This window comes from Biomphalaria glabrata, chromosome 17 (genome assembly GCF_947242115.1).
Source record: "Biomphalaria glabrata chromosome 17, xgBioGlab47.1, whole genome shotgun sequence".
Classification (NCBI taxonomy): domain Eukaryota; kingdom Metazoa; phylum Mollusca; class Gastropoda; family Planorbidae; genus Biomphalaria; species Biomphalaria glabrata.
In genome coordinates this window covers 17,950,814-17,964,327 of record NC_074727.1, presented here as the reverse complement: position 1 = coordinate 17,964,327, position 13,514 = coordinate 17,950,814, and the positions used below count along the sequence as shown (strand labels likewise).

The 13,514-nt window shown below is 34.8% G+C and overlaps 1 protein-coding gene across 13 annotated transcripts in view; it reads left to right on the top strand.

The window, feature by feature from the left end:
• LOC106068650 (tetratricopeptide repeat protein 38-like) overlaps window positions 1-13,514 on the top strand; it is a 33,728-nt gene that overhangs the window by 8,278 nt on the left and 11,936 nt on the right. For 2 of the 13 annotated variants that reach the window (XM_056016167.1, XM_056016172.1), the window contains exons 1-10: window positions 5,353-5,407; window positions 7,583-7,649; window positions 8,097-8,174; window positions 8,334-8,415; window positions 8,743-8,917; window positions 9,757-9,930; window positions 10,548-10,623; window positions 10,749-10,868; window positions 11,894-11,953; window positions 13,145-13,265. In XM_056016167.1, the coding sequence (XP_055872142.1) occupies window positions 5,355-5,407; window positions 7,583-7,649; window positions 8,097-8,174; window positions 8,334-8,415; window positions 8,743-8,917; window positions 9,757-9,930; window positions 10,548-10,623; window positions 10,749-10,868; window positions 11,894-11,953; window positions 13,145-13,265 (1,006 nt within the window). In that variant the 5' untranslated portion in view covers window positions 5,353-5,354. The other 11 variants (XM_013228103.2, XM_056016170.1, XM_056016169.1 and 8 more) reach the window with 11 other exon arrangements.

Below are 13,514 nucleotides of genomic sequence, written 5' to 3'. Positions count from 1 at the left end.
TAAGTTTTTTTTCGGCGGCGATCCTCAAAGCAAAAATCTAAATACGTGGGGTATCCTATCTTTTCAAGGAACAAATCGGTTTTATTTGCAATGTATTATGGGCCTATAAATTCAAATTAGAATATTTTTCAAGTACAACATTATTCGAAAGGTCGTTTTTAGTAATAGTATGAATAATGAGCTTCAGGTCAGGAGAATGCGTTTCTGCAATGAATAATGCAAGAAAACGCTTTTGGCGTCGGGGCTTCGCCCCGAACTTCATTTATGGGTAATGAGTTGTAGATGTCAGGAGAATGCGTTTCTGCAGAGAAGAATGCAAGACAAGGCTTTTGGCGTCGGGGCGAAGCCCCGAAATTCATTTATGGGTAATGAGTTGTAGATGTCAGGAGAATGCGTTTCTGCAATGAAGAATGCAAGAAAACGCTTTTGGCGTCGGGGCGAAGCCCCGTACTCCATTGATGAATAATGAGCTGTACTTGTCAGGAGAGTGCGTTTCTGCAGTGAAAAAAAGCAAGAAAACGCTTTTGGTGCCGGGGCTTCGCCCCGAACTACATTGTGAAGAATGAGCTGTACTTGTCAGGAGAATGCGTATCTGCAGTCAAAAAAGCAAGAAAACGCTTATGGGGTCGGGGATTCACCCCGAACTTCACCAGAGAACCTTATAGCGCTGCCCCAGTTGTTTTGTTTTTCGCCGAAGGTTGAGAAATGCTGCTTTTTTTTATTCTCATATTTATATATATATATATATATATATATATATATATATATATATATATATATATATATATATATATATATATATATATATATATATATATATATATATATATATATATACACACATATATGTGTGTGTGTGCGCGCGCGCGTGTGTGTGTGTGTGTGCGTGCGTGTGTGTGTGTGTGTGTGCGCGCGCGCGCTCTGTATGCACGTTTATGCGTAGGGTTAGGGTTTACTGGGCGTTAGGGTTAGGGTTTGGAAAAAAATCGCCCCCCCCCCACTCCAAAGTTCTGGATCCGCTAGTGCAGGGACATCGTAGTACAAATTGGCGCCACACTTCCATGGAGGTCCTTAGAGCAGGTGGGAAGAGGCTTCAGACATTGCCAGTGACAGATTTTTGTGGAAGCAGCTTGCAGCCCAATGCGCCGAGAGGATATAAGTAAGAAAAGCACATTAGGTTTTTGAAATAAAACTTTTTATAGCAGGATAATGCACTGTAGATACCTCAGAATAAGCATTTTGTTAGTTTGTTTTCAATACCGGAAATAGTGCTTGGCGGCGGGGAGTCTACCATTTTTCAACTCCAGGAAGAACAATAAACGTCTTCCGAAAATATGAAAGGTCAGAATGTAATAGAGATTAATTATGTTCATATATTGGAGTGGGGGGGGGGAGAAAAATCCCCCCCAACCCCCCCCCCCATCCCAAAAAAAAAAAATGCTGACTACGCTCATGGTCACAAGTATTTAGTATACTGCGTTATCTACACTGTGGTATTCATTCGATCTCAGAAAGAGATCCCTACTATAATAGAGAAAAGGTTGGATTAGAATCAATGTTACTCTGAGGAACAAGTGGTTTAGGGGGAGGGGGAAGGTTTGTAGTGTTATCAACAGACATCTTTATCTTCCGTTGAAGGGTCTTTTTACAAAGTTTATATCAACTCACTCTATGTGTCTGTCTGTATGTCTGTCTGTGTATTAAATGCCTGTCTGGCTAAACGTGTGTACATGTTATTTCTCCGACACATAATCACACATTAGGTTTTTGAAATAAAACTTTTTAATTTAGCAGGAAAATGCACTGTAGATACCTCAGAATATGCATTTTGTTGGCTTTCAATATCAGAAATAGTGCTTGGCGGCGGGGCTTTGCCCCGCGCTGGGGGAGCTCCTAGCACTCCCCCAGACCCCGTTGCTAGTATTGGCGGGGAATCTACAACTTTTCCACTAACTCATGGAAGAACCTATTCTAGGGCACAATAAACGTCTTCCGAAAGAATGAAGGGTCAGAATGCAATCGATTATTTACACACTCACACACACACACACACACACATACACACACACACACACATACACACACACACACACAAAAATACATATTAAAAAAATCTCGGGGGGGGGAGAAAAAATCCACCCCCAAACCCCCCCCCCCCCCGTAAAAAAATCCTGGCTACGCCCATGCACATTATTATAAGTTTATTTTTTACTGTTGTTGTTTGTTTGTTTTTTGTATTTTGCTTGTTTATTAAACAAAACGAACAAGGTTACAAAGACAGTTTGTGTGGAAACACAAACTCAAAATCGGCCCCGGAAGTGGTCCAGGTAGGTAAGAAGGCATGTTTTAATATTTTCAGAAAGAAATATCAGAATGAAATTCTATCAAAAGCAAAGGACATGAGGAATGGAGAAAGAAGGTTGGCAGATCTTGTGTGATGCCCCAACGGTCCAGTAGACTAAGTGATAGGTGAAGGTGATGTTAAGTGGTGTTATAAAGTGATTATCTAATTGATCTAATTTTTTACATTTTTTTTTGTAAAGGGCCAATCTCTCATTCAAAGACTCAACAACAACAACAACAACAACAACGACAACAACAACAACATTGATAAAACATTTCCTTAAAAAAAAATTAGAATTCCCTTCAATTAAGTGTTTCTGTGACATTTAGCCACCCTTATTTGCATATTAAATATATTTTTTGATCTTTAAAAAATGTAAACATTTTTTTGTAAATGTAGTAGATAGTATGAGAGAAAATACTTAATTTAACAATACAATTATAAAAAATAATTTTTTATTTTGTCAAAAATCTAAAACCATTTGCATAAATGTGTAAAAAAAATATGGTAAATTATCATATACCTTACTAAATAGGCTCCCGTGTTTGTTACTATTAATAGTGAATAGTTGTAAAAATGGTGTATTTTTATATTTTTACAGCTTGCATAATTGATTAAAAAAAAATAATTTTTTTCGCTTTCAGAAAAAAAAAGTAGCCGATGCATCATAACTTTGAATGTTCTAACATATTATGATGTAGGATTTTCAATATCTTTTCCTTTTTATGAGATATAAACGGAACGGACGAACAGACGGACGGACGGACAGACCACACAAAACTAATAGAGTCTATTCCCCTTTCGGGGGCCGTTAAAAATGATTCTAGGAATAAAAAGTACCTTAAAAGCTAAAATTTCAATACATAAAAGCGTTTCTAATTTAGCCTATCAAAATAATATATTTATATGTAACAAGCAAATCATAAAAATTACGTAAAAAAGGAAAAGCTGCACACTAACAGCTATATCTCTCAATACTAAAAGATGTATTTCCCTTTTCTATGTCATACAAAACTGTGTTTAACTACCACTAATTAATTAATTAGTTGGTTACTTTTTTTTCATAGTTTCATGTTTTGTCAAGGAGGTAGCGATATAATAATGTGGCTCCAAATTGAGCATTTGGCCCCATACACATCCTAAAATAGTGCAACGATGCAAATAAAATGTATTAGTACTAGAAATCGACTTGTTTGTAGGTTTTCGGTTTTAGTCTATTAGCTGCTACAAAGGCAATCCCTCTTTATAGCTTTCATTGACTTGACCAAGGCGTTTGACCTTGCCAGCAGAACCGGCTTGTTTGCCGTATTAGAGAGAATCGGCTGTCCAAACAAGCTACGGAAACTATTGTCAGTTTTTCATGAAAATATGCAGGGCACCGTACAGTTTGACAGTTCCGCCTCTAAGCCATTCTCCATCAATAGCGGAGTAAAGCAAGGATGTGTTCTGGCTCCAACACTGTTCGGCATCTTCTTTTCAGCTGTAGGCTACTCACCAGCGCTTTTAAATCCCTGGCACGCCTTAAAACCAAAGCAAAGAGACGGCATATCTTGATTAGGGAACTGCTGTTCGCCGATGATGCAGCACACATATCTCATTCACAAGAAGGATTACAGAGGCTTGTGAACGCTCTGGCAGCTGCTTGTCAAGAGTTTAGCCTTACAATAAGCCTCTCCAAGACCGAAATCCTGGCACAAGATGTTGCAGATATACCAGTGATACATATTGGAAATCAAACACTTAGCCTACGTTGGTGCAGGAATTCACATATTTGGGAAAAACAATAGCCAGCAACCTAGATTTAGACACTGAGCTGACAAAAAGAATACGAAAGGCTTCAGCAGCAATGGCAAAACTCTCCGAGCGCGTGTGGGGAAATACCAAACTGACTACGGCAACAAAAATCCTGGTCTACAATGCCTGCGTTCTGAGCACACTTCTTTATGGCAGTGAGAGCTGGGCAACTTACATGCGTCAAGAACACAGATTTAATAGCTTCCACCTACGCTGCCTGCGACGCATAATGTGCATCTCCTGTAGGGATCGTGTCACCAACCAGGAAGTTTTGAAACGGGCCAATATGCACAGCATCTATGCTCTCCTTCAACAGAGAAGACTACGCTGGATCGGTCATGTCACTCGCATGCCAGATGGTAGAATCCCTAAAGACATCATTTACGCTGAGCTTGCAGAGGGAGTCACACCCAGGGGCCGCCCAAGACTAACCTACAGAGAAGTCTGCAAGCGAGACATGAGAGCCCCGGGCATCTTCCTAAGTATGTGGGAGGAGATATCCCAAGATCGGACAGCATGGAGACAGATTGTATGTGCTGGTACGAACTTTGCCGAATGTAAAAGAAACGAAGCTGCGTCAGCCAAGAGAAAGAAAAAGAAAGCTGCCCTGTCAGCTAGCCCTAAGACAGATGCATATACATATGTGGCAAACTCTGCCGCTCCAAAATTGGCTTGATCAGTCACTCCAGATTTTGCCCCATCTCAAGACGTAGCCAAAGCCAGTGACTCATCTGGGCGCATCCATTGTCTTCCGAGACAGAAGGAGCCATATACTATTAGCTGGTACTAATAGTTAACAGAAAACATTTATTTTATTTTTGTTTTAAAAACCTGAAAATGCACATTGTTGGGCAAAAGTAAAGGCGGTTCGTCCTTGTGCTGGTCACATGACACCCTCGTTAACCGTGGACCTCAGAAACAGATACCCTATAGATCGCAAGGTCTGAAAAGGAAACTGCTTTTTTAGTAACTAGCAGTTTTTAACTTTTGATATTCGTATTGAAAATGTCAAAACTTCTCTCTGTATATATATTTCTTCTGTCTGTCTAATTAAACTGCGGACGCATGGGCGGACCTGTCAGAAGCCGCCTCTGAGTTTGTGTGGCTATTTTTTTTTTTTTTTAAGTCAAGGGACAACACTGCTATAAAAAAATAAATCTCTTGGAGTATTTTTTCTTGATGAAGAAATCGAAAGTACGCATTAATGACCATGACCATGTCCATATGCCATATCACCATATGGCATATCATTATCATTATGTCAATTATGTTGTTTATTGTTTTTTTAATTGGCTTTGCAAGTTTTCAGACTTTCCTTTAGAAATGAATGTTATTAGACATTATTAGATCTATAATAGATTAGATCTGGATCCGAAGATCTAGAATAATCTAGATACTAGATTTACCTACTAAGTTAACTAAGTACTGTCGCACTGTGACTGTCGCCTACACACTAACAGTATGACAATGAGTATGAGTAAAAAAAATGAGTAACACAGTCATTTGAGTCATCACAGTGACCTAGGTTAGGCCGCAGGCGTCCTAGACTTAGACTGACCTAGACATAGAATCTAGCTTCTAGTAGATTAGATGATTAGATCTAGAGTCTAGAATATCAATTATTATCAAATCTAATATTCAAATGAATCTATTCTAATCTAGATCTATATCACTATGAATGATACTATGAAAAAATGATAGCCATGCCCATAGCAGATGAGATAGCAAGTATGGGGCATAAACATCGACGGATCATCGAGGCGACAGTTTGGGGTGTATTCATCCTAGTATATTCTAATCTACTAATGTAGAATGTCTCGCTAGCTAGATCTATTACTTTTATTGCCCCTTTTGCCTCTAGCAGTTTAGTATGGTCTCTATTATAGCAGTGATGCTCCAAATTGCCAGCGTTTTCGATCCGGCCCTCCGAAACTTCGGCATAAAGTGTAGAAAATTCCACCTCTCAAAAAGTAATAATGTGGTTGAAAATGTATCTTACCCACTTTAGGGCCCTCACTTTTTGGATTGGTACCATGACCTTTCATTTGTACATTTATGAAATGGGAGAACCTAAGAAACTAGTGAGCGGATCCATACTTTTTTTCTTATTTTTTTGTAATAAAAAAGAGTGGCTGTTTAAACAACAACACATAAACAGCATGATGAAACAAATATGACAGCATTCTTGGTTTGAGCCACAAATAAAAGATTGTTAAACTATGCCTAAAGATTGGAGGATTTATGAGACGTTAAGAAAATGAGTCGGTGATAAAGCTTACCATAATGTTTGCTCATATTTTAAGTAGGGAAATGAAGCCATTTTTGCCCCCCACCCCCCAAAAAAAAAACAACAACAAACCAACAGATAACTTTCAGATATCTCATTAATTAATGTAAGTGTACAAGATCCACAAGTTTCTAAAAAAAAAATTGTTTGAGGTCAATTTCATTTCCTTTTTGTACCTTTTTGGTCATGTGGCCTGTGACACAAGTGTCTGGAATTAAATTGGCCTGCAGGTCGAACTTGGTTGGGCATCACTGGTCTATAGGTTTAGATCTATTTAGGCTACTTAGTTTACATCATGGCTCATGGCATCATAACATTCTTACTAGATTTCATTACAATTTTAATTTTTATATCATAAATCAATATTAAACGACTGAATTAACACATCTATATTTATAATCTATTTTTCTTTTTAAGAAGGTTACCTTTTTAATTATAAGAAAAAAAAATTTTATTATTTAAATTTCTATGAAAAATAGTATAGTTGTTAAAATAATATATTCAGAGACATGTTTTAGCTGTTATCTGACTGGACAATATGTGAAGGTGTGTGTTGCTGCCCCTTATTTTTGTTAGTATCAAATCACGTATTTGACTAGTTTTATCTTATCTATTGCTGACCTTGGCTCAGCTGTTAGACAATAAAAAAAAATATTGTCCTTGAGACACATTATTTTTTTCCTCTTCACCTGTTTTCATTGTAACTTATATAGATATAGAGTTTTACTGTTTCTGTCCAGTCTCATGCTTGCACCTTTTTTTTTTCTAGCCACTATTTTCTTAGTTTGGTGATATTCATTTGAATTGTTTGAAAAATGTAAGAAACAATGTGAATATAGGCTTGGGTCAATTTATTGAAACTTTTTTTTTTAACATTTATTTGAATTAATCATTGAAATAGTGTTGCCTTTTAAAAAATTATTGTTATCCATTTTTGCTACTTTATATATGTTGTTTTATTAGAACAAACAAGATGTTTTCTCTTTTTTTTTTTTAAATAGAAGTAGATTAAGGGGCAGTGGGATACGTTTTGGCATTGCCTTTGAGAGAAGTATAATGTCTGTATTACATTCAGATTGATCTATATTTTTTTTTGAAAAAAAAATCTTTTTAAAAAGAACTTCAGACTTATCTCTAACCCTTGCTTGTTTTTTCAGCTATCTAGTAAATAGAAATTATCACAGTGAAACAGCAAATATGTATTCTAACTGGAGGAGTCCTCAGGTAGGCAGAGAGGTTTTTAATAATTGTGTTCATTCATCTACTTATATTTTAGAGACTTTTATGTATTTCATTTATAATAGATCAATATTTCTGGTTATTTAGTGGTTTGGTTTTATTTTTTTATTCCCTGTCTAGTTCATGCAACTATTTTATGCCCAATCAGAATATGTGTATTCTCTGTAGAAAAATAAATATATTAGTATGGGTATATATTCATACAAATACTTCTGGTGAAGACAAATAAGCTACATTCCACAAATCTTAGCATTATAGATAACATACTAAACAAATACTACTTGTAAACACCAAAACGTATTGTCTCTCTTGACGTAATATTGATAGTATTATTATGCCATTGTAGTTTATATATATATATATATATATATATATATATATATATATATATATATATATATATATATATATATATATATATATATGTATTAGGACTGGAGGTCCCAAGGTCTTGACTTGAATACCACCAGCACTGATGCTAGTAAAATGTTTGATGCCATTGTTACACAGGTGAGTTGATATTTAACTATGATGTTTCCAAGTAAATTCTAATCCTTCTTTTAATAAAAGGATCTTTGACTTTAAAGTTTGCTCTAATTCCAAGGAATATATATCTTTGTGTTTCAAATTAATGCAAAGTCTTCAACAAGTTAATCTGTATATTCCAAGTACACTGGCTGGTATGATGATGAAAATCTGGGAGGAATGACTGGTACTCTGAACAAGATGTTAGTCGCTGATCCTGATTTTGGTAAAGAAAATTGTATAAACAATCTATAAAGCATATCTACCCCCCAAAAAAAAACAACAAATTTTAAAAACTTAAAAGCTTTAAAAAAAAACACAGAAACTTGGCTAGCAGATTCAGATTTTAGCTAAAAACATTGTTGTAATAATCCATATAGTATACTCAATCTTATAAGGAAATTTTTATATCAGTTTAATATTTTTTTAAATTTGCAATGACAGAAACAGTTATTTTATAAACTCTTAATTTTTTAAAGAAACTCCTGAAAATAATATCATATTATTAAGAATAAGCTAAACATTCACACTTGTGAAAAACATTTTTGGGCAGTTATGGGTCATGTAGTGAGAAATGGTTTGGAGCTGCTTGGTACAGGAAGTAACATCAGACTGTGCAGCAGGCTGCAAGATGATGTGAGCAGGATGGTCAAGCTGTCCAGCATGCAGCCCTCACTAACGCAGAGAGAACAGAAACATGTGGCAGCCCTTGTTGCCTGGTCCAATGGGTGAGTGACCATTTCACTTTTATGAGACATACAAATGAAATAAATTACACTCAAATGTAAAGTTTTGTTTTTAAAAAGAGATAACTTTCACTTCTGCTGTGTTTAAAGAGGCATAACTAATACTACCTGTTGATTATGAGCAAAATGATCATTGCTCTTGTGAAACATGTTGTACTTATGCATTAGTCTGTTCAAAGAATCACCTATAGAGCAAATGTCAAAACTGGTTACAGGTCATGAAGGTGTCTGTCATATAAAAGAGAAAAAACTAGTAGCACTTTAAAAAATCAAAAGATTACTGTTATTACAGATCACAAAGTTTATAATTGTTGAACTAATATCACATGATTTCAGCTTTTATATTTGAAATAAATTATTTGTGACATTTTATGTCTCGAGACACATTTTTTCCCTTTGCAACATCTCATTTCACTAAAGAGACCATCCTTGAATCACATGCAAAATAACATATTTTTTAATTACTAGAACCTAAAGCTGCAGCATTTTAAGCAATTTTCCTGCTCCTGGTGTGTTCACCCTTAGAAATCCAGGGCCCCTCCCTTATATTTGCCTTCCAAGTGGGCCTATTCTGTGATTATTTCTCACAGCATTTAATATGACAAGCTGTTTGAAAAAAATCATAATTCTTCATTAAATTTGTTCTGTTTTTTTTTTATTTACTAATTCATATTTTAACATTGTCTCTCTTTTAAGCCAAGAAATCAAGTTATTTCTCATATCTTTTCTAGTCTTTATGTAGTATTAATGAGTTTAAAAAATATCTTCACAAAAAAAAATAGTTGTTTTTTTTTTGGGTTATATATTTGAACATAATACAGTGAGATGGAACAGGCTAGCAATGTTTGGGAAGACATTCTGGTTGATCACCCCAACGATGTCCTGGCACTTAAGTTTGCATATGATAACTACTTTTATCTTGGCAACTCTAACCAGATTCGAGACTGTGTGGCCAGAGTTTTACCCATGTGGAAACCAACAATGCCTCTCTATGGGTAAATAAAAATATTCTTAATTTACATCAAGCTTTATACTTCTTGTTTTGTAATGTCATATACCTCATCAGTATTGACTGTTTTAATTACTGTTTATTATTTAAGTATGGTTTAGGGCTGTAAGAATAAATAAGAGATTTTTTATTTTAATCTGCTGCCCTGAAGTTACTCTACATGATGGAATATCTTTTTTAGGTGTGAATAATCATTTTTTATCAGTTCTTTTTTTTTTTTTTTTTTTAAAGAAGGAAGCAGTTTTTTTATGCTGAAGTTTCATTTTGGTTCGGGACGTTTTAGTAAAAACATTTATTTTAATATTGGCTTAAGTCATTTCCCAGAGCCAATTTGGCTTTAGCTCACTTCTTTTTGTTGATAATACTTATAATATTAATCTTACATTTGTGATTGTAGTGGAAACACAATTATTATATCCTTGATTTATTTTTTTTCTTATCTTAAATAAGCTGTAAATAATGAATATATCGGCTTCCATGAATTACTCCCCTTTGATAACCATCTGTTTTGACTGAAACATTAAGCACTTATTGTTTGATCATGAAATGTTTATCATCAGTGCTTGTAATTACTTTTTTTTTTCTCTTTTTTTTTCTTTTAAGCTATATAGTCAGCATGCACTCTTTTGGCTTAGAGGAGACAAATTTATATTCAGAAGCTGAGAATGCTGCTAGAACAGTAAGCTTTGATTCTAGTTTAAGCAGTTCAAAATGTTTCTTTAATTTTTTTAATCTCGTGATAGCTTATTACTTTTAAACTAGAAATCATGTCAACTAAATCTGTTCACTTATTTTTTTGCTGAGGCTTTGTCCATCAACCCAAAAGATGGCTGGGCCACACACACTCTGTGTCATGTGATGGAAATGATGGGCAGACAGCACGAGGGCATCTACATGCTGGAAAAAACTGGCCAGTACTGGCAGGTAAATTTGAGCATTGAATTTTAAACTCTTCTAAAATTTTATTTTGTCTCCTGCTCATTTGAAATTATGTAGATTAAGTAAAATTCACTAATTATTACAAAATATAACATAAGGTTTTCAGCTGCCCAAACATAACATCCCACCCCCTTTTCTTTACAACACATTTCCTATTGATGAAAACGTCTTCATTTTGCTCTTAACAGTCAGCTGGTCATTATTATATCCAATAACACTAACATATAGATGAAAATAATTCACTGCAGTTTATGCGTCATCAAAATGTACACAATTCTTTTCACATTGTATAATTAGCCTCTTTCCCTCTCTCAGCCTCCAAGTCTCCACCCTTTCATCCACACCTAACACAACAACCTCTTTAACCTTCAGATATATACGCATGAGAATAACGGTGAACTCCGACACACCATCGGAACACAATCACAACAATATATTGTATTAAACTATAATATATTTAAATTATGTATATTTTACATGATACGTTACCATGCTTCTTCACCCTTACCTATCCCTTAGGCTGTTGAACCCCTGAGGCACCATACATGATCTATTGACCATCCCTCTCCATTCCTCTCTTGTCAATGACAAGGTTTTTTTATGTTGTCTTCCTATCATTGTATCTGTCTTCCTCTTCTTCTTTCCCCTGATACTTTTCAGTGCAGAAAGGTCTTGAGGACCTTGTGATATGGCCATACAGTAACTGGTCATGTAATTGTACAACAATTATTTAAACAAACTTATTGTTACATTATCTTTAGCCAAATTTTTTAAAATATAAAAATAAAAACATAACATTTCATTCATAACATCTTTAAGAATAATTAATTTATTATTTTAAACTTGTTCATTTCTTTGCCACAAATATAAAATAATATTTTTTTTCAATAAAGCTTAACAAAAAATGTCTTTATTTTTATTACTATAGTAGTCAGTAGTTGATGTTAACTGTAGGCTTTGAAATGTTGACATAATCTATGTCTGTCTAAATTATTTTGTTGTTTCCCCAGACCTGTGGTATGCTAGCCTGTCACAACTTTTGGCATTGGGCATTGTACTATATTGAACTTGTGAGTTCATTTATTTTGTATCAAAATTCTTTTTCTTTATATGTAAATAAGAGAAAGTGGAAGTGTTCCACATGAAATGTCATCGAAACAAAGATAATTACATCCTCGACCAAATCTCCTACATGATGGGAGTGAATGGCAGCAAGCCGAGTTTGACCCTATATCAATGAGACAACAATCATGAGCGCATACCACATGACCAGGCAGCCATTCAATTGTAATTGCATGAAATTTGTGTAACAATGCCATGAAAATGTCTAAGATAATTTGTAAAGCAATGGAAATAAATAAGTTACATAAATTCTGTTTTATATTGATCACAAGTTGTTGCTGATAGAGGTTCTAAAAAGTAGTTTTTAACTGACATTTTCGTTCGTCATTGCAGATTTTTGTCCTCATTCTCTTGCAGTTATATCAAATTCAAACGAAATTTCATGGGCAGATTTAATGGAATAAATAGCTAGATGTATTAATATTCTGCCAGGAGATTTAAATTCTATTACACTCATAAACATACAACTTTGATATAATCAGCCTCAACCATTACAATGCTAACTGTCACAAATCAATACAGTGAGTTATTGTGATATTCTATTTCATTCTGGAAAAGGAGAGAAAATGAACTAGTTATCGTGCTAATTGTTTATGAACCAATCAGAGAAAGAGGTCAAGAAAAAAGTTGCGAACATCAGTTACTAGAAGGGGGGAGTTAAGAATAATATTTTGAGTCTGTAGGATTCTAAAGGAGATGACTTAAAAAGGTATAAATTGGAGGTCATTGATCTAGTCAAGATCCTTGAGTTGTTGTGAGGCCTTGAGCTGTTGTGGGTCTTTGAGTTGTTGCAGGTCCTTGAATTGTTGTGGGTCCTTGAGCTGTTGTAGTTACTTGCACTGTTGCATATCCTTGAGTTGTTGTGGGTTCGCGAGTTCCAGAAGTACTGTAGATTTTTTAAGTTAAATTCTGCTGTCAATTCAAGATAAAAAGGTATAGGCTTTTGTGAATATTTGATTGCCCCACTGATAGATTCATTTCTGAAACTCATATTAAACATTTTTTTTTTGCATTTGATTTGATGATTGATTGATTTCAGGTTGATTGTGAAACATGATTTATTTATATCAGGGTGTTTATGAAACAGATGATGGATTTATTTCAGGTTGATTGTGAAATAGAGGATTGATTTATTTCAGGGTGATTATGAAACAGCCTTATCTCTGTTTGATGAAGAAGTAACAAAAAGAGCTATCAGCTCTGGAGCCATGCTTGACATTGTGGACATTTGTTCTCTCTTGTACAGACTGCAGTTGGAAGGTAATTGATGGTGATACACTAGCGCTGCCTTTATGAGGGAAAGTTTGAACTTATTTTTAATAGTTATCTAGACTGTAGACTAGAGACAAATGGCTGTGCTGAAATCTGAATAGAAGAATCTGTTGAAGATAAGGATCACTAGGAGCTGTTGCGCCAAATTAATGAATTCATGTCACGAAAAATACTCCAGTATGAAAACATGAATCTCTTTTTCTTAAGTTTTTTTTTCAGAAGTCTGGGTTTGAAATC